General features: G+C 39.7%; 1 protein-coding gene across 3 annotated transcripts in view; it reads left to right on the top strand.

Annotated features, from left to right (window-relative positions):
* Window positions 1–14,316, top strand: part of USP36 (ubiquitin specific peptidase 36) — a 42,528-nt gene extending 28,212 nt beyond the window's left edge. For all 3 annotated transcript variants that reach the window (XM_063456247.1, XM_063456250.1, XM_063456248.1), the window contains exons 9-19: window positions 602–713; window positions 810–950; window positions 1,115–1,215; window positions 1,368–1,506; window positions 1,613–2,233; window positions 3,232–3,362; window positions 4,863–5,393; window positions 6,617–6,771; window positions 6,858–7,022; window positions 9,937–10,052; window positions 10,321–14,316. In XM_063456247.1, coding sequence (XP_063312317.1) covers window positions 602–713; window positions 810–950; window positions 1,115–1,215; window positions 1,368–1,506; window positions 1,613–2,233; window positions 3,232–3,362; window positions 4,863–5,393; window positions 6,617–6,771; window positions 6,858–7,022; window positions 9,937–10,052; window positions 10,321–10,449 — 2,341 coding nt within the window. In that variant the 3' untranslated portion in view covers window positions 10,450–14,316. The remainder of the gene's footprint in view (window positions 1–601; window positions 714–809; window positions 951–1,114; window positions 1,216–1,367; window positions 1,507–1,612; window positions 2,234–3,231; window positions 3,363–4,862; window positions 5,394–6,616; window positions 6,772–6,857; window positions 7,023–9,936; window positions 10,053–10,320) is intronic.
* Window positions 14,317–20,151: the final 5,835 nt, after the last annotated feature.

Here is a 20,151-nt window from a genome sequence, read left to right as displayed (position 1 = left end):
GTCGGTAAGTGAGGAGAGTCTGTACTTCCTAATGTACAGCACTGCCATTTTCCACCTTCTGCATGCAGACACTGAACTTTCCTCATAGAGATGCATTGATTCAGTTAATCTATTTGAGGAGATGTTGATTGGCTAGGACTGTGTTTGACTTGTGCTGGCTCTGCCCCTGATCTGCCTCCATGGCAGTCTCAGCCAATCCTATGGGGAAGCATTGGGATTGGCTCAGATCACCACTTCTGATGATGTCATAGTTCAGAGGCAGCAGCTCCAAACTTGAATACATGTAAGATTTTTCTATATTTAGGGAGGCCAGGGGGGCTAGATGGGGATTTTAACACTAATACATGTTTGTGTTCCTGACCCTATAGTGGTCCTTTAACCCCTTAAGGACCAAACTTCTGGAATAAAAGGGAATCATGACATGTCACACATGTCATGTGTCCTTAAGGGGTTAAAGCATGTTTTCATTGGGGTATATCTCTAAACTGTGATTTTTATTTATTTTTGTGTTTAGAGAGTGAAATGTCCCTTTAATGAAATCACTTGCCCCCTATTTTATTGACTTTTTGTTAAGTTTTTTTGTGGTTTCTTTATTTTTTAGATGCAAGAAGAAGGTTCCAGCTAGTAAGAGATTCAGTGTTCATCGAGCGTCCAATGTCCTCACTCTGTCTCTGAAACGGTTTGCAAACTTTAGTGGTGGCAAAATCAGTAAGGTGAGAACATTGTACAACCACATGTGGGGTCCAAAGGATATGGAGGATATGTTAACGTCTTTATGACATTTAACTCACTTTTCATTTCCCTTACAGGATGTGGGCTACCCTGAATTTTTGAACATCCGCCCATATATGTCCCAGAGTAATGGGGAACCTGTCATGTATGCCCTCTATGCAGTGCTGGTGCATTCCGGGTACAGTTGCCATGCTGGGCACTATTACTGCTATGTCAAGGTGAGTCCTTTCAGTACATCTCCTCTCCATGTCCTATGAAAAGCTGTAACACTGTACCCAAAGTTATGCTGTATTCATAGAGAATCAGGACGATATTTCCAAACGCCCTTTATCTGTCTCAGCCGGTGTGCATCCAGTTTAAAAGTGTGCTTTTACCCTTCCAGGCAAGCAACGGACAGTGGTATCAGATGAATGATTCCCTGGTTCATGCCAGTAATATTAAGGTTGTGTTGAACCAACAAGCGTATGTCCTCTTCTACCTGAGGTATGTCCACTCTGCCAAAGTTTCAGTCTTTTTACAAGCCCTAATATTACACTTGCTACCATAAAATAAACAGCTATTCTAATTTCTAATTTTTTTGGTCTTGTAGTAGAATGATTAGCATCACATGTGAATTTCATTTCACCCTTCAACAGGCTTCCAGAATCTAGAAAAAGTCCTGATGCATCCATGTGCAAGGTTCCTCACTCACAAATTGCACGTCCCAGTTCTGTTCCTCCCAGCATAAAGAAGACCATGTCTAATGGAAACCTTTACTCCCCACTCATTGGAAAGGTGGGTGATCTTGTACAAGACATTTGGCGGTGCACCCCATGCTTTTGGTTAGCCTATGTTTCTCAGGTATTGTCTCAGCATTTTTATGTTTTGTTTTACCTTCCAGAGGCCCGAAGGACAGCATTTGAAGAAATCACCAGGTTTGGAAGAAATGGGAGTGCCAGTCTCCCGCACCCCACAACCATCAGGGAATAAAGAGCAGAATGGAATGCCCCGTCCAAGGCCTATGAGTGCTGAACCTTTCCCCAAGCTGAGTTCCAAGTCACTTCACAACCCATTCTTCTTGGATGAACCAGTAAGCAGAGTAAAGAAGCCTCTTCACCCTCAATTGAAAGCTACTCAGGGGGCAACGACTGAAAGGAACAGACAGGATATTCCAAAACAGAACTGGGAGGCCACTGGTCCCAGTCCATCTACCTCCCCCAAAACTTTGACAAGAAACCCAAAACCTCACACAGTTGGTGGCAAAGAACCTCTACTTCAAGAGGAGGGGGATGATGCATCAAAATCGGAGTCCCTCACAAATGGCCAGGACTCTTCTCCCAGCCCTTCCCCGGTCAGGACTGCAACATCCTCGAATTCCCTGCAGAGTTCTGGGGTTTTGGAAGCCGAGCAGTCTGGCACTAGTTCTCTGAAATGCAGATCCCCCACACTAGCCAGCGTTTGTGAGGTTTTGTCCACCATGTCACCCCCACCTGCCAAGAAACTAGCTCTATCTGCCAAAAAGGTGAGTCCCCATGTCCTCAGTCTTTATAATTATGGTAACAGATAATGCTTGATAGTTCTTGTCTTGTTCTGCCTTGTCTCTCTGTTAGAAGACTTTAGATGTCTGTATTGTCGTGATAGCCTAGTTCACCGGCTGTTTTGTATTTAATACATTTAGCCTCACGTCAGCCTTCTAATATGTTAGAGCTGGCTTCACATGTAATGCAGCTTTTGTGAACTGAATGGGAGATTGTCATTGGCATCCCTCTAAGAACTCAGCATTAAAGGTTAACACTTTTCCTGTAAACAAGAGTGTTTTGTGAGAATTGATTCCGTCGGGGTATGTAAAACAAAAACAAACAAACCACAAAAGCAGAACAAGCTATATATTTTACTAGCAAAGCAAATCTGATGGATATTGGTGACTAAGGTTTGTTGGTCAACAGTCTTTGTCGCTAGGAATCAAGAAAAATACAGGAATAAAGAGAACAGATAATATTCCTTACATTACCATGTGCTACCCCTAGTCATATCCTCTTGAGCAGGAGTTCATATAAAAAGAGCACACAGGGGTACCAGAAAGAGGCTGGGGGACTTAGTATTTTCCTGTTCGTTCAGAATTATGGACACTCTGTGGCGGTTAACGAGTCACTTTGTATCTCCCGATGTTTCATTGTCCGGAATAGTTTGGCAAAATGGAAGTTGAGATGTAGGAATTTTCTGTTTGTGTAACCAGTATTTTCCCCACGTCTTTTCCCTGCAACAAACCGTATAATGCTAGCACACAGACAAGGCAACCCCTTTACCGATCTCTGTTTAAATTTTAATTTAGATTTTTTTTGGTTTCTAACAAAACAAACCTCTTTCTTCCATTTCACCATCACTATTCCACTTTCACCATTTCTTTTGGTCTGGTTTCATCATTCCTTGGTTGTTGTTTTTTTGTTTTGTTTTTTGTTTTTGCCACAAAACCCTTTTTTGTTTATACCACCAAGATTTTATTTATGTCAATAACTGCAGGGCAGCAATCCGCAGAGGGGAAGCAGAAATGATGCTTACCCCACTCCGTCTCCATCCCACACTGCCAGTTCCGTTCGTCCCACCTTCGCTTCCCCTGGTCCCACCACACCTAGACTGCTCCATATGCATGGGTAAGTCAAGCGAAATTGTCATGTGTGTGAATTGAAAGCCAGTTTAACCTTCATTAGTTATTACATATTCCGCAGCGTTGTAATACTACAAAGGGTAAAGAGATCCCTGCTGTGAGCTGAAATCCGACCATACAAGGTGCTTAGTTAGAGAGCCCCTGTAACATCTGGGGTTACTGTTATGTGCATATAGTATATGAAACAGTTACATTATGCACAATGGCAGTTATAGCTCATTACAAATGTTGCACAAAAATTGTTACAATGTTGCATTAAAAATGGACCAATTGATTTTATAAAAAAAAATCAGGCCTCTCAAATCAAGATGAAAATCCTTGACACTGTGCGTACCCATGGGTATGTTACCCAAGGAGGTTATTGTATCAAATCTCATAGAAAAACGTCGGGTGTGAGCTGCAAATAGTGCGTCCAACAGAGACTGTAGGTTGTATCCTCCCAATCCCAGATTGATAAGAATCGAATGTATCCACGTGTTAGCAACGATGTGGGGCTCTATGGAGTCGGGGGAATCCAATTAATATCCCAGTTTTAAGCTCTGCTTGAAAGTAAAAAGGCACTGCTCCAGTATACTAATAAAGCACATGGTCTATAGCCAGCCTACGGTTTGGATGCGTTGTTAGAATATATTGCACTATAGCAAAATAACATAAGGTTACCGTTACAAAAACCAAATAATCTGACTCCCAAAAGGGAGATCCGCCCTGTGCATCCGGTAAATCCATATTACGCACATGTTCTGATTGCTGAATCAAAACAAAATGTAAGGGATCTGCACCAAAGTATGTATTTCTTTATTTTGTGCTTTTGCGCGTTGGAGAGTTTTAAATGATGATAACTTGACATGATTTTTAGATTGTTTGGGGTATATTTTAGCTCGGAGATCTGAAAGCTGGAAATTCTTCACTGTATTAATGCAGTTTTCATGAAATTTTCCTGGTGTGCTTTCTGAAAGGATTCCTGAGCAGCGTTCCTACGTCGCCATAAATAAATATTTATCTAGTGGTGTCTGAGTTTTGGCAGATTTCAATAAATCCCAGCTGCAAGGGATGGCCTCCTATGACCTTCACATCCCTCTAACGAGCATTTCTGATGATCTAACTCCAGGCCAGCCAGCTTTACTTCAGGCTCCCCATTTGTCTACAACTCTCATCATATGCCTTCCCCTGTGGCTGAGAGTGATAGCAGTAGCGTGACCTGCTGTGGCAGGCTGAATTAGAAACATTGAAGGCACACAGCAGAACAAATGAGATGAAAATCTGATGGAGGATATTTAGGCTTAACACAGTGCATTTCTTCTCACTGCATTTACTGTTTTATGTTAAGTTTCTGTGTGGCTTGACACCAGAACCCTTTCTAAAACGTAGTGCGCAGTGAGAACGATGTGAAGGTCTGAAAGGATATAACCTAAGGCACTCTATAGTTTACTGCTTTACAGGCTGTTTTGTATTGGTTAACATCTTCAATATTTTTTTTCTCTGACAGGGGACACTCCAAATCTGCAGAGGGTTCTCCTGGAATTTGTACCATGCTTGATGCTTGTAAACAAAAGCCAGCCAAAAACAGCACGAAGCCGCTAAAACAAATTCCAGGGGGATCTGACCACATCAACCCAGTAAATCAATCATCTCACTATCTTTCCAATAAAACCTCACCCATCCCAACCACTCAGGGGAAAACAGTGAAGAATTCCAAGGCTGAAACCTCACCCAGTCCCTCACAGCCAGAAAAAATATCAAAATCAAGTGTACATGTCCTCAGCAGCAATGGGGCCGCGGAGGGAACCATGCCCAAAAAGAAGCGAAAGAGGAGAAAAAGGAAAATGGATATCGCTGTTCAGAATATCTCTACCTTGGACAGAGAGGTCCAAAAGAAACGTGAAATCCAATCCGGTCAGTCCACCAGCTCCCCAAAACCAGAAATCAACAATCTACAGAAGACAGAACGTAAAAGAAAGCGTAAAAGAGAGAAAGATGAGCAAGAACTGGATGACCAGATCCATGCACCCTCTGAAAGGTAACTGTCAGGACGAACCAGTGGCCCAACACGCAGAATTAAGTAAAACGCGTAACAAATACAAACAGTAACAACGTATTACTGGGCCTTAGAATGGCCGGAATTAACGTAATAGAATAAACCGTAAATGGTCAGGGATACCAGAAATATGGGAAGTCAAGTCAAACCAAGATAACCAAATATCATGAACGCGCTCTCGGATAACCAACAGGATGTAAACCACGAAAGGGCACTGATCAACTGCAGGCTTGGGTTTAAATAACCCAGTAAATCCTGCTATTGACTGATTTGGGTCCCATGACATCAGAACGTGCGTGCACACCAAAAATATAACGCCACACGCACGTTCACGTGACTAGTGACGTCATTGTGGGCGGCGTTATTAAATAGCGCCAACTTGCGGTGGCCTTCCTAACACTGGACCCGGCCACTGAATTACAAACTGCAAGGAGGGAGAGGCTCTGGAGGTAAGATGAGTAACCTCTCCCTCCTTTAGTGTGACCGCACCCATCAGATGCGGTCACATCGTGGTGCTAATCTGGCACTGCGATAGTCTGACCGCACCGATATGGTGCGGTCGCACGGAGGTGCTGATCAGGCACCGTGACGGTAACAGAAATATTCCCGAAACAAACCTAAAGAACGGAGACCCCCCCTATTAATAAAGTGTATTAATGGCTAAAGGGACCTGTAACCTTTTGTGTAAATGTGACATGTCTAAAATCTATTTCTCTTCTCTGTTAAAATGTCTTAAAAATGGGAAATTCCAGAATTGACCTTATTCCAGAGCCATCGTTTCGTTCATGTATGCTAGAGGCTGTTGGCAGAAGAACTAGCAACAAAACAGACCCTTGATCTAATCCCAGATCATTGACTTATTCCCTGGTTCTTGGTCTTAATCCAAGGACGCTGACCATCATTCTAGACTACATGTATGGCAAAACACTGTACACCAGACACACACTATATGTATACTTTAGCGCTAATTTATACATTTTACCTTTATATATTTAAGAACATACAAAAATAGCTTTTCCACCCCCTAAGATTTATTTCCAGAAAGCCTAACCACAAATCCTGAAACTGCATAAAAACTGGAAAAAGTTTTCTATAATATATATGCTGACTTTTTTTATTCAGACGCATCCAAAGCGTGACCTGTTTAGAAACCTTAGTGTTCTTTCCTTGTTGAATCAAATGATGTATAAACTTCTCTTTTCTAGCAATTGTAACATTTCTGACCATGAAAGGGAAGTTGATCAAGTAGTCAGGAAAAAAAAGAAGAAAAAGAAACGCCTGCATGAAGAGGAGACCCCGCAAGACCTGGGAGGGGACGTCTCCAAAGAGCAGAAACCTGTAAAGGAAGAGAAGACCTCCGGTACGGTGTCACTAGGCATGGATGGGTTCACTAGGGTTCTAAACCAGCTTATTTCATCTTACGTGATGTCTTCTTTTCCCTCTCAGCCCAAGTTTATGTGTGGGACAGTCAGGTCCGGGATGGCTACAAGCGTCCCACAGAGATGCCAAAACCAGAGAAAGCAGTACGACCTGCATGGGACGGCACCAAAGAGTCACATGTGGTCCAGGAGCTAATTAAGGGCTCCAAAGACAAAGCATATGGGAAACAAGGTAAGAAGAACTATGAATAATTTAACCGTGCCTGACATTCCTGTTAATATTTTAAATCTGTGGGCGCAGACCCGGGAACAACTAACAATGGGGAAAGACCCAAAAGAGAGTTCAATCTGTTTATCTAACCTATATGCACTTAAGCGAGACTTCTACACCACAAACGCAATAGGCAGTGAGGTGAACCCCTAGTTACGGCTCGCCACCGCTTTACCTACTGCAAAGTTACTACTCACACGAGTTACCAACCGGATCCCAGGATCCACAACTTGTATAAAGTACAAACAAAATTAGCCATTAGAGCTAGGGTTCGCTAAACTGTGTACCCATTTTCTTATCTCTTTATCAATGTGTATTATTCCGCTTTACTGGATTACGACAATATGGCTGTTTTAAGTAGGAGTGTACTAAAATTCGACTTGTTAACTTTGATTTGTATTACCCCCACAGTGCCTCCTTCTCTTTTCTGTACCCCATAATATGATTGCCATAATAAAAACAAGATTTACAAAAAAAAATATTTTAACCCCTTAAGGACGCGGGATGGTTCAGGACCGTCATCGGCATTTTCCCATTGCCGACCGACGACGGTCCTGAACTGTCCTTAATTTAAAATGTACTTACCCGATCGCCGTCGTTCCCCCGGCGGCGATCGGTGGTGCTCCCGTTGTGGGGAGACTGCCTGCAGCCCAGACAGTCTCCCCATGGCGAATTAGGACCCCTGTGGCCATGTGATCGCCCAACAGGGCGACCACATGGTCACAATAGGTGTCCTAGTGTCTGCCTGCAGGGGGACTGTCTGTGCTGACAGGCAGTCTCCCTGCAACTGTAAAATCATGAAAAAAAAATTAAAGTTAAAGTTAATAAAAAAAAAAATATTATTATATATGTGTATATATATATATATGATATATAGACATATATTATACCTATATAATATATGTCTATATATCATATATATAATGTCATGCTAAGTGTATTTTTATATTAATATGTACATATATTAATATAAAAATACACTTATAATTAAATTACACACGTATATATATAATATATATAATAACTATATATATTGTATATATATATTATTATAAAATACAAATAATAAGTAAATTAAATTAAATAAAAAAAAATAAAAATAATAATACAAAATTAAAAAAAAATTATATCTATACGAAATTTTATTCTAACTGTATTTTGATATTAATATATATATATATTTATATCAAAATACACTTAGAATGAAATTGTATATATATCTATGTATATATAAATAAATAAAAAGAATACGAACTATTCATATGTCCATATAAAAAATTACATAAATAATTATATAAATATACACGTAGACTTCAAATATATAAATATGCATATATATTTAAATTCTACGTGCGTATTTATGTAATATTTTTACATAATGAAGTTATTTTATTGATTGCAATTTAAGGGACCTGCCTGCCAACCCAGGCCGAAAGTCCAGAGAATTTAATTTGCTATCACTGTATTTTACCCTGTAACGTTCTATGACACCCTAAAACCTGTACATGGGGGTACTGTTTTACTCGGGAGACTTCGCTAAACACAAATATTAGTGATTCAAAACAGTAAAACATATCACAGCGATGATATTGTCAGTGAAAGTGACTTTTTTTGCATTTTTCACACACAAACAGCACTTTTACTGATGATATAATTGTTGTGATACATTTTCCAGTTTTGAAACACTAATATTTGTGTTCAGCAAAGTCTCCTGAGTATAACAGTACCCCCCATGTACAGGTTTTATAGCGTTTTTGAAAGTTACAGGGTCAAATATATGGGTCAAATATTTTTACATTGAAAATGGCCAGGTTGGTTACGTGCCTTTGAGATCGTATGGTAGCCCAGGAATGAGAATTACCCCCATGATGGCATACCATTTGCAAAAGAAGACAACCCAAGGTATTGCAAATGGGGTATGTCCAGTCTTTTTTAGTAACCACTTAGTCACAAACACTGGCCAAAATTAGCGTTCAATTTAGTTTTTTACTTTTTTCACACACAAACAAATATGAACGCTAACTTTGGCCAGTGTTTGCGACTAACTGGCTACTAAAAAAGTCTGGACATACCCCATATTGAATACCCTGGGTTGTCTACTTTAAAAAAAATATGTACATGTGGGATGTTATTCAGAGATTTATGACAGATAATAGTGTTACAATGTCACTATTGATACATTTTAAAAATGTATGTTTTGAAACCGCAATATCCTACTTGTACTTATAGCCCTATAACATGCAAAAAAATAGCAAAAAGCATGTAAACACTGGGTATTTTTAAACTCAGGACAAAATTTTGAATCTATTTAGCAGTTTTTTTCATTCGCTTTTGTAGATGAATAAGATTTTTCACATAAAAGTCAAAAAACGTGTATTTTTTTCAATTTTTCATCATATTTTTTCATTTTTTAAAAATTAAATTGCATGAGATTATATAAATAATGGTATGTAAAGAAAGCCCCTTTTGTCCTGATAAAAACAATATATAATTTGTATGGGAACAGTAAATGAGAGAGCGGAAAATTACAGCTAAACACAAACACCACAAAAGTGTAAAAAGATGCCTGGTCGCAAATGTACAACATCGCAAAAAAAGTCCGGTCCTTAAGGGGTTAAATCTGTGCCATGTTAGAATGTGGTATAAATTTGAAACATCTGTGGTCATTCAGAAAGCACAGCTGCTACAAAGCATAATAACGGCCAGTCTTTATCGTATCACTAGTCCAGTCACTACTGATCCAGAGCTAAAGAATGTTTAAGCAGCACTTCCTTGATGTAGTTAGGATTTGTATGTAGAATCCCTGGGGTTTTGTTGCCTTGTTAGCAATCTGTGGGGGACAAACTGTGATGTGACCTCTTGCTTTTCTCCTCAGTGCTTACCTGGGACGGCGAAGCATCTGCTGTGAGCAGAGATGCAGCTTATGATGCAGAAGACGCCAGATATGATAGGGTGACAGATGAATGGGATGAAGACTTTGACAGCGGAAAGGTAATGTTGGGGGATAGAATGATGTCCCAGTATTTAGAAAAGGGTGGAATCACCTTCAATCCGACACCTCTTTTACAGAACAATAAGATTTAAAGGAACAATATAGGGTCAGGAACACAAACGTGTATTCCTGACCCCATTGTGTTAAAAACACTATCTTGGAATGAGCCCCTAGAAAAGTTTTACAGATGAGTAATGCCATGGGGATACGTTGTTGGCATATAGAAGATTTGCTTTCTTTATAACAGCTTTTTTTTCTTTGAAACAGGTGAAAAAGATAAAGTTCAAGAGGGAAAGATGGCGAATGAACAACAGTTTCCAATCTCTGCAGAACCGGCGCAACTTCTGGTCGGTGACGCGTCCACGACATTTCTCCAGCTTGGCATACCGGTTCTAAATGGAAAATAAAATTATTTAAAGAATCAGCAAATATACAACAACATAAAACAGCAAGAGGACAAGAGGAGTTGTGTCTACATGGCTGCATTTTAAAAGGGAACATTTTGCAGAAATACACGTCTTGTGCCAGAACACCTGTATAGACGCCCATACATGTGTCATTGTTCAGCAGGATCAGAGAGAGAAGATGGGAGTGTTCCAATTCTTGTTAAGAGTGTGTCTTTCAGTCTGGAATGTATAAACCCACAAAGTGCTGTTATTTTGGTTTATCCGTCTGTTTCACTGACCATTCAGTTTAGGAGTCCTTTACCAGTAACCCTTACCCCTATCCTCTCGTAGTGCAGCTTGTCAGTTCAAGAGGCACTCGTCTGTATTCTTCTACCAATAAATAAGAGGACGTATCTGCAAGAAAAAACTTAGTATGTACCAGTCAATGAAGAGGAGAGAATATTGGCTGACCACATGACAACACCAAATATATGTAGACAGTGCTCAACATTTCCACTTGATTTTTTTTTATGAAAATTGAGAACCAGCGAGGAGAGATCCACACCTGGTCGGTATTTCATGTTGAAATTTAAAGCCCTGACGTAGATTAAACCTATGTTGGAATGCTCAGATGACGCTAGCTATTAATTCAGGAGAGGTTTGAGACATCCTCAACAGGTCTACTCTATACATAATCAGCTTTTGCTTTCATTTCTTCCTCCAGATCACTTAGCACTGGGGTAGGCAGCAGGTCACTAGGCACCTGCCAAACTGCAAACAATTTTGAGATTTGTCGTTTAACAGCCACACTAGCGCAGCCTGTATTCCTAACACTGCTCTAGTTCATGTTCTATATCCACTATATAGCGATCATTTAAAAACCCGAGACTAAAGGTGGTCGTTTGCGGTCTTCTCTATGCACCTTCCCAAAATCTTGCCTTTGTGGGAACGCTCCATTTCTTACTAGAATCGATTAAGGGATTTGTTTGGAGTTGTTTGCTAGATGAGGTGCCTGGTGGAGTTTTGATGAGATTTAATACTTTTTCATTTCCGTTACCACTATTTGAAGTTTTAAAACTAAAAATTTATTCACACCGAACTGCTGTCAATTAAAAAAACAAATTGCAAAAGTTAGCCCTTAATAGCCAAGCTGTGACTTTTCCTGAGTTGGAGAATATGTTAAAAGGGAAATATTTTTGCCTAGATGTTGAATTTGTGTTTTCAGTTTATTTCAGTTCACCGTTTAGCGAATATGCCACTTGTAAGTATAACTGGTTTCTGGCCATCCCAGCCTCTACTGACGGGCCCTAAACTCAAACATAATGTCTGATGCTGCTATATATAAACATTATAATTACCAAATGCTGCAACCCTTTTCAAAGGGATAACGTTGAATCGTACCCCAATAATATTTGTCATAATTTATCATTTCAAAATCCTCACTCTTCTGCCATTTCTCATTAACCCCAGACAGATTGATGGCAGCCACCCTTTAACATCGGAACGTTTAGTGAAATCCGTTTATGTATCAAACTCCCTGCGCTGTTTAGTTCATGGACTGTGAGACACACGGTTAACGCAGCCTGTATATACATTCGAATGATTATCATACACAGGCAATTCACACAGTGAGAAGACTCAGATTGCATTTCACTACAAAATTTGTGTGAGGGAGAGGGTATCCCATGAAGCAGATAAAGTATAATATATTTGTATATAAATATTGGAAATGATATCAGAATATTGCAATAGTGCACATCAGAGAACGTATTTAATGGAATCCCCAGTTATGTACTAGGTGTGACTTCCCTTTGGATGTTAAAGGGCCGTGTGGTTATGTACTCATTCCTTACGTGAATTAGTCTGTAATGTCGGAATTGTTATTTATTTTCATTTAGTTATTTTACCTTCGGGAAGTGCCTGACCCCTAGTCATACCACTACTTTCTAATTTTTGTTGTATTAAATACAAACACAGCCATCATTAGGGCAGGCCTATGCAACCACTACTCCTGTGAATGTTTGTTTTCTGCCTATTTAAGACGGTCCAAGATTTCACTAGTGGCTTTCACCTGTTGGTTCAGCTCCCAAGACCTGGTTCTTTACTCTGGTAGAGTTTACATATAGCTTGGCTGAAGCAGGTTTGTGAGGTCTGTTGAGCTGTAAACTACTAGACTCACACCAGACTAAAAGGAACAAGTCAGCATTGTGGTACCTCTCCGATATCCTGGTGGGCTGGGTATTGTGCTCCTTAGACACCGCATTTCTCCTCTCCGAGAAGAACGTCAGCAGGTACAAATATAAAATATTTATTATTTATATTATAAAAAAGTCAATAATTGTATAAAAAAAAAAAGCAAACGGTCCAAAGCTGTTCGTCCTGTACAAAGTGCTTTTTAAGGGACACTTCGTTACGCAAAGCAAATACGTACAACCTATTATAATAGCAGATTGGTAGATTATGTTTCTTTATGGTTGTATTTATCTTTCATAATATGGGCATCCCTGAAGAAACACTGTGTACAGGATGAAAGATGTTGGACCGTTTGCGTTATTTATTTAACTATTGTTTTTTTTATAATAAAAGTAATTCTACTTGTACCTGCTGGTCCCCGTTAAGTTATTTTTGGAGAAGAGAAACGAGGTGTCTACTAAGGAGCACAGAGAGCAAAATATCTCTGCCTCCCAGGATAACAGGAGGAGGCTCCATTTTTTTATTTTATCTTATGAGTGCAATTCTTCTGGCTAGCGGCAAACCTGCAAAAGCTATTTTACACTTTTTGTTATGTTTTTTCTTTCTTTTTAGAGTTGAGCCGTGCCCCTGTTTTGTATGGGGATATGTTAGTTATATAACAGACTGCAGGGTAAGGTCTCGAGAGAGGCTCGCAATTTTACAACCACCCAAAATCATTGAAATGTTAAATAATTTTATTATACTAGAGCTTGTATATTTTTTTTGAAAAGTTTATATCGGTGGGATATTGAATGTCTATAACAGGAACAAGGGACTGATATCTCTTTGTGAACGATTAAGGCCTTTATTACGCCACGTGTCCCAATTTGAGGGGTTCTGGGAGTACTACCATAAATACTCGAGCACTGAACATTATCCTGCCTTTTAAAACACTGCTTCACTTTTAAATCCCAAATTTCTGCCATCTATGGCAGCTTCATGTCCATCACTCCCAGAATCTGATCTGTTCTGATTTTACATTAACAAATCGAGCCATCAACATTAATGATGATCTCTTCACCTTTCACTGGATTTCCGTTTATTTAACCAACATTGCAGAGCTGCACAGAAAACCTCAGAATAGGACATATATTTTCTATACTGTACTAGTAATTTAAAATGAAATCTAAATTCTAACTGGCAAAGTACAGCACCAGAGTTCATCATAACCTTAATATATGCCAAACTAGAGACTGTCGCTTGGGTCGTTCACTGAAGCAAAAACTTCCTACTATTTGCATATTGGATTAGTATCCCCCATGCAAAGCATATCTTTAATATGATCGTGATTAATTTATTTCGTATAAAAATCACTAAGTCAATGTTAAAAGAAATTACTGACGATTTAACACTTTGTGATTTAGACTTTAGATAAGCTTTGAAAACTTTATTTTTATTTTTTTTACAAGGAAAGAAAGGATTCCCGATGTCACGGATTGTCTCCCTGGCAATCTGATTTTCAACGTTAATTAATCTGCCTGTTTTACAAGACATTTTAAATGTATATATTCTATAAATATCTTTGACTGCTAATCGAGATGTTCTGTGTTCTAGAAGGGCTGTGTAAGATTAACTCAAGATGTATCCTCTGCTGTTACATGTGGGAAAATAATCCCATCTTGCAATAAAGAAGATATTTGTGGAATCCATTGTCTGGTAGTTATTATTGAAGGGTATGTGACTTGTTTTAAGATTGTATAAAATTCAATACTTGGGGGTATGGAACGAAAGCTTGCTCTGAAAAGTTTTAAAACACCAGGAACATTTCATAGAGCGTCCATAATCCTCCGTTTCTGGTTCAGTGTGTGTCAGTATTGATAGGGAGACAGGCATTGGGTTTAGAACCCCATGTCTTGTGCCATTACAGATTGAGGAATTAGCGCACACAATAATTTAGCACTATTTAATTTATCTCCTTCATTAGAATTGGTGTAAGACCCACGATATTGGGGTACTGTATGGCCATATGGTGGAACGGAGTCCCCATATATGTTGGCTGAGAGAGGGGATTTTAAGTACTTGTAAAATTTAAAACCGTATTCCTGCTGTTCCTTTAACTGCATTTTGAATATATTGTGGTCTCTACAGCAGCACCATTTCTGTGAAACATATGTTTCTGGTGTGCCCCCCAATTCCCTTTTGTTTGTTTTTTACTTTGCTGCATTTTTGTAACGGTAATCTCTAGATCTCTTCACAAAGCTCTGCAGCCAATCCTGCAAATAGCTACATTAAAAGCAGGAACATATCATTTTATATATATATATCAGCTGTCTATAACGGTGGTAACATAACTTACTACTGGGAGACCCAGGTTCGAATCCCGGTCAAACCACCTCGCCAGTAAGCGTGCTTGGGCAAGTGCGTTAACGATCTGCATACATCAAATCCTCAGATTGTAAAATAGTTTGAGCAGGGCCTTCTTCACCTCTAAATACCCCCTTTCCATAAATGGTTTCCAAGCCAGTCCTCAGGGCATGCCAACCAGTCCAGGATTTAGGCATTACCTTGTTGTGTCAAGGTGTTTGCTTTTTTCTTTCTAAATGGGTAATCCCTAAGTCCCGGACTGGTCTGCTCTATGGTGCTATATAGATGGTAACCTAGTTGCAGCCAGGAAACTGATACCAGGAGCATCGGATAGTTAAAACAGGAAGTGATAAACTGAAGCAAAAGCACTAAGCTGCCACGGGAAGGTTCGGAGCCACAGAGATAATGTTTTTCCTGTAGGAGCAAAAAGACACATGTCTGACGTTGTTACCTTGTGCTTTGATTCAACTCAATAACTTACATTAGAAGAAACATGCGTTCTCCATCCTCTCGGTGTCTAATAGAAAGGTCTGTGTGTGTTACTAAACCAGTGATAAACTAGTGTGTTTATTCACTTGATATGAAAATATATACAAATTATTCAGGTTTCAGACCAAAATAACAGATTTGATTTAAATATTTAGATTTTTACTGATTCTTACTATTTGTAGGTAATTGTAAAATGCTAAATAAAAGTATTAAAACCCGTAAATCATACATACACAGCACAATTTCAAGACCAAACACAGGATATTTTGCATGATGAGCCTGTTATGAAATAGCTACTCATTCCGCTATTGATGTAGACAAAATGATTTAAACACAAATAGCAGTCAGTAACGTTTTGGCTGTGGATTACTGTTGATCTGTATCTCAACAAATCTATTTGGACTAAACAGAAACAGATGGAAGAGAAATTGCATGACACAACTGAGTGGGAGTTACGGAGACGTGTTGAAAAATTCATAATTTCAAAACAAAAGGTGTGATAGGAGGGGGGGGGGGCAGTTAGAAGAATGTTAGAAAGTAGTGATTTTGTGTTCTGTGACTGCAGACGTACGAGCGTGTAGAACTATTTGAAGCTGAGCTGCCTAAACTCTGCTGTGCGTGAACTAAAACTATTATAACTTCGCCACCCAAAGGCTCGTCGGCAACAGTGGGGGAATTGACCCCCTAGTTGTTGAACAGCTTTGAAACATGCAAGTTACTTGTGTCTTTTGGGGTCTAGTGTCAGAATGCCAGAATCGAGTGTCATTCAGACCTAAGATGACCTGCCATGCATGCAGAGGTATTAAATCCATCCCCTCCCCACATACCTGTTCAACCCCCTGGCCTGACTACCACTGCCTTTATTGTCTATATTGAAGTACCAAGAATCCCGAGGTGGGGATTATACCACCCACACGCTACCCATCGAGCAGTACGTCTGCTCTATATACCATGAGTATATTTTATTCTGTTTTTATCATTCTAAACAACTATACAGGGAGCACTATACGTTTTATCTCCTTTTATCTTGAGCTGGACTACCCCATCAAATTACTTCACTAAAGAATACAAGAGGAGCATCATATAGTCTTGAGTGGGGATTGTTCCACTTCGTGCCATTCATACCAGAGCTGGATTTAAGCTCTGGATATTGTGAGTAGTTCTATTACTATACACACAATATTTTTTACTGTTCATACTATACCATTGGAGTTTTCTTTGTCTTCTGTTTTCTAAACATATCAACTTTGGAACTGCAAATCTACATCTGTGACTTTACATTCCACCTTATGTACTACTAGGACCACTACCTGTGAATGTGGATCACTTATATTTGGACTATTCGATATCGCTGCTTGGACTCCAGTATTTCTAGAAGTATTATTTCACTTGTTTTAAGGCGCACCCTTATTTCTCCTTTTTTCCTCCATACGTATTTTAAGGGGTTTAGAGGGGATACCCCTTTCCCATAGGTGTGCTGCCTTCCTGTTCTATTCCCTGTTGACTTATCAGCGCTGAACCTCCTTCCTGACCTATGTACCATCAATGTTGTAAGTTTTGATGGCGATTAGACTGAACCTTAAATGGTGGTGGGAGAGGAAGTGAGTGATGCACAATATTGATGTGAGAGGGAGGGGTGTCGATACTGACAATGGGAGAGGGTGAAATCTAATGATGACGGGAGGAGGAGGGGGAAACTTATCTTGGTAATAGGCATCACCCTACCCTTTCCAATCCCCATTGAACATCACCCCTCCTTTCTCTATCACTATCTGGCATCTGACCTTCTCTCTCAAATTTTCATTAGCAACTCCAGGGCTGCCATCAGTGGTTGTCTGTGTATATTTGTGTGTTTGTACTTGTGTCTGGCAGTTTGTATTTGTGTATAAGAGTGTGTATATGGCAGTGTTTAGATGTGAACATATGTGTTAGAGTGTATCTGTGTGTATGTGGTATAATGTATTTTGTGTGTGTATCTCACAGTGTGTTTTTGTTTGATGGCAGCCCTGATCACCCCATCGCTCTATAAGAACCATTATAAACGCTGCATGCAGCAATCAGTGGAACTACAGTCCATGCATGTGCGGTGTGCAGCTCAGCTCTCAATCTCTCAGAAGGAGAGTGAGCTCAGTCCAAGTTGTGCGTGCGGCGATGGGGAAGAAATTGATACCAGACAGTTGGAACGCTCAATCCCAGTTTCCTGATATTGATGTTATCTGACGATTTTAAGGAAAAAAAGGAGTATGTGTGTGTGTGCGTGTGTGTGTGTGGGGAAGATTGTGTTCAGGGTGTATCACATGAGGTTTCATAAAAGACCCCACAAATTCTGATGGCAGCTCATGGTCAATATCCCCATCTTTCTCCCACCACTATAAGGCAACCTATCTCCTCCTACAATCACTAGGCTAGGCATCTCCTTGAGCCTTTCTCTAACAACCAGCAGCATGAGCTATCACCCCATCCCTATCACCATCCATGTAACCACACAGCAGCCACCAGCAGCAGACCCAGGCCAGGATCAGCCTCGCTCTGAAGGCCTCCACTTACCCTGCCCTGGTACCTAGTGTACAGGGAACGCAGAAGCAGCCCAGATGAAGCCAGCCATCACACCATGTGCCCGTGCTCTGCCTCACAAGCTTCTTACGGTGGTGGAACCAAGGGTGGAGCACCAGGGCAAATGCCCCCCCACCCGAGAAGCTAGGGACCAAAAGATTTTGAGGTGTCATTATGAAGACTTAGACATAAGCTGCATGAGAGTATAGTATTTTATATTAAAATTAAGTTATTGAACAGTAAACATCACTAATGTCTTACATAGTAATCTAGGTTAAAGAAAAGACTCCGGTCCATCAATTTCAACCCTGAAAACAGAGCGTTATATACTGTTGATCCAAAATAAAGCAACAATCAAATTTGAAGCTAATTATGGCACAAAAAAGGAAAAATTCCTTATTGACTTTATAACTGAAATTATATTTCTCCTGGGATCAACATTCCACATATATGTTCCATACATTTATAAACTGTATGTGCAGTGATGTGGACACTCTGATACTCAAAGTCCAACAGATTCACTAGTCCCTGCTCCACAAAAGGCTGTAGCTGGGAGTGGACTACATGGATTGCTTCATTTCATGTCAGGATCCTCTAATGACAGCCATGTATTTCTTCTATGGTGTGCAGACTCAGACATCCCAGAGAAAAGTGAATGGGTGATGTTAGAAACCCCTTACAGGAGCAGACTGAGCATGTCTTAGATTCATCCTAAGTTGGGACAATTTCCTCCAACGCTCCAAGATCTTGACATGCAGCAAATCCAGACTACCATTAACCAGGGGAAGGGGAAATGGTAGAACTGATATCATACAGTTAGATACAAAAGGCAAACCCCTCTCTTTCCCCAGGAAAAATAAATACATCTCAATAGTCCTTATCACGGCTAATAGTTTTTTTGGGGGGGGTTTTCTTGGACAGTTTGGGCCACTGCAACATTTATCATTAAACAAATGGACTTGGGCTTCTTGAAGGACATCTCATGGTACATTGACTGAAGCAAAAACCAAAACAATACAAAATCACACGTTTCTATAATGGAGAGTTTGAGTAAGAAGTTCACCCCATAAAACACACCCATATTGTAAATAAACAGTTCTTATAAAAGCAATGATTTTCCAAAAGATGTACATCCAACTCCCATTCTGACAAAGCAAAACATGTTTCTATTCTTTATGGTCTCATTTAAAGCACCCAGTATGTTTGAAAAGATACGGATGCCGTGGACAGAGCACATTTCCACAACCTAATAGTTAATGCTCCTACTGACGTTGGCAATATCACCGCAGCAGGTTACCGTTACCTTTTACATTGCCTGTGCTTGTTATTCCTTTGTTTGTTCCTTTTCTCATTTAATTGTATAAAATATTGTACTAAACGGTATACATCTCCCCTTCAGAATATTCTGCACGTTGTCTTTTTTGTAACTAAATCCATTCACTGTATTTTGTAGGTTAGATCGAGTACGCCCTTCGCAATCTTAAGTGTTTCCTGTATGCCAAATTTTGCTAGGCCTCATTTACTTGTATATTTTATTTATATTGCAGAATATGTTAACACACTTTAGTGTCCCTCTCCCTGTGCCGCCCCCCTTGCGGCGCTGGCTTTGCCTCCTCCAACATCAGCATGTGGGGAAACTTAATGAAATTCCCAATTATGCACTGTGTATGCCTGTTATTTGAATAAACACAACACATTTTCAGAGCAAAATGAATACATATGAAATAGAGACAACTTTGTAAAAAAAAATGTATAATAAAATACATTTTTTTTCCTTCTACAAGTTTGTGATGTGTCTGTAATTCAGATATATACAGAATTCAATAAGCTGTTCCAAAATATTCCATGTATGAGTGAGTTAATTGGTCCCAAAATGTAAAATTTTCAAACTCCTACCTAGCTCTACATACGTGTCTTCTTATATCTTCACCCAACCCCTGGATCCATCCATGATCAGTCATCAGGCTGTGTATCTTTCACTACATAAATATGTTGGGTACAATGTACCTGCAATTCAAATATATTTATCATTCACTAATCATAATTCTTCCAAAATGGTCCATATGTGAATGAATTAATTAGCACCAAACCCTAGAAGCTAAAAATTCTTTCTCAATAAGTAGGTGTCAAAACC

This window comes from Pelobates fuscus, chromosome 5 (assembly GCF_036172605.1).
Source record: "Pelobates fuscus isolate aPelFus1 chromosome 5, aPelFus1.pri, whole genome shotgun sequence".
NCBI classification, from domain to species: domain Eukaryota; kingdom Metazoa; phylum Chordata; class Amphibia; order Anura; family Pelobatidae; genus Pelobates; species Pelobates fuscus.
This window is presented reverse-complemented; position numbering and strand designations above follow the sequence as displayed.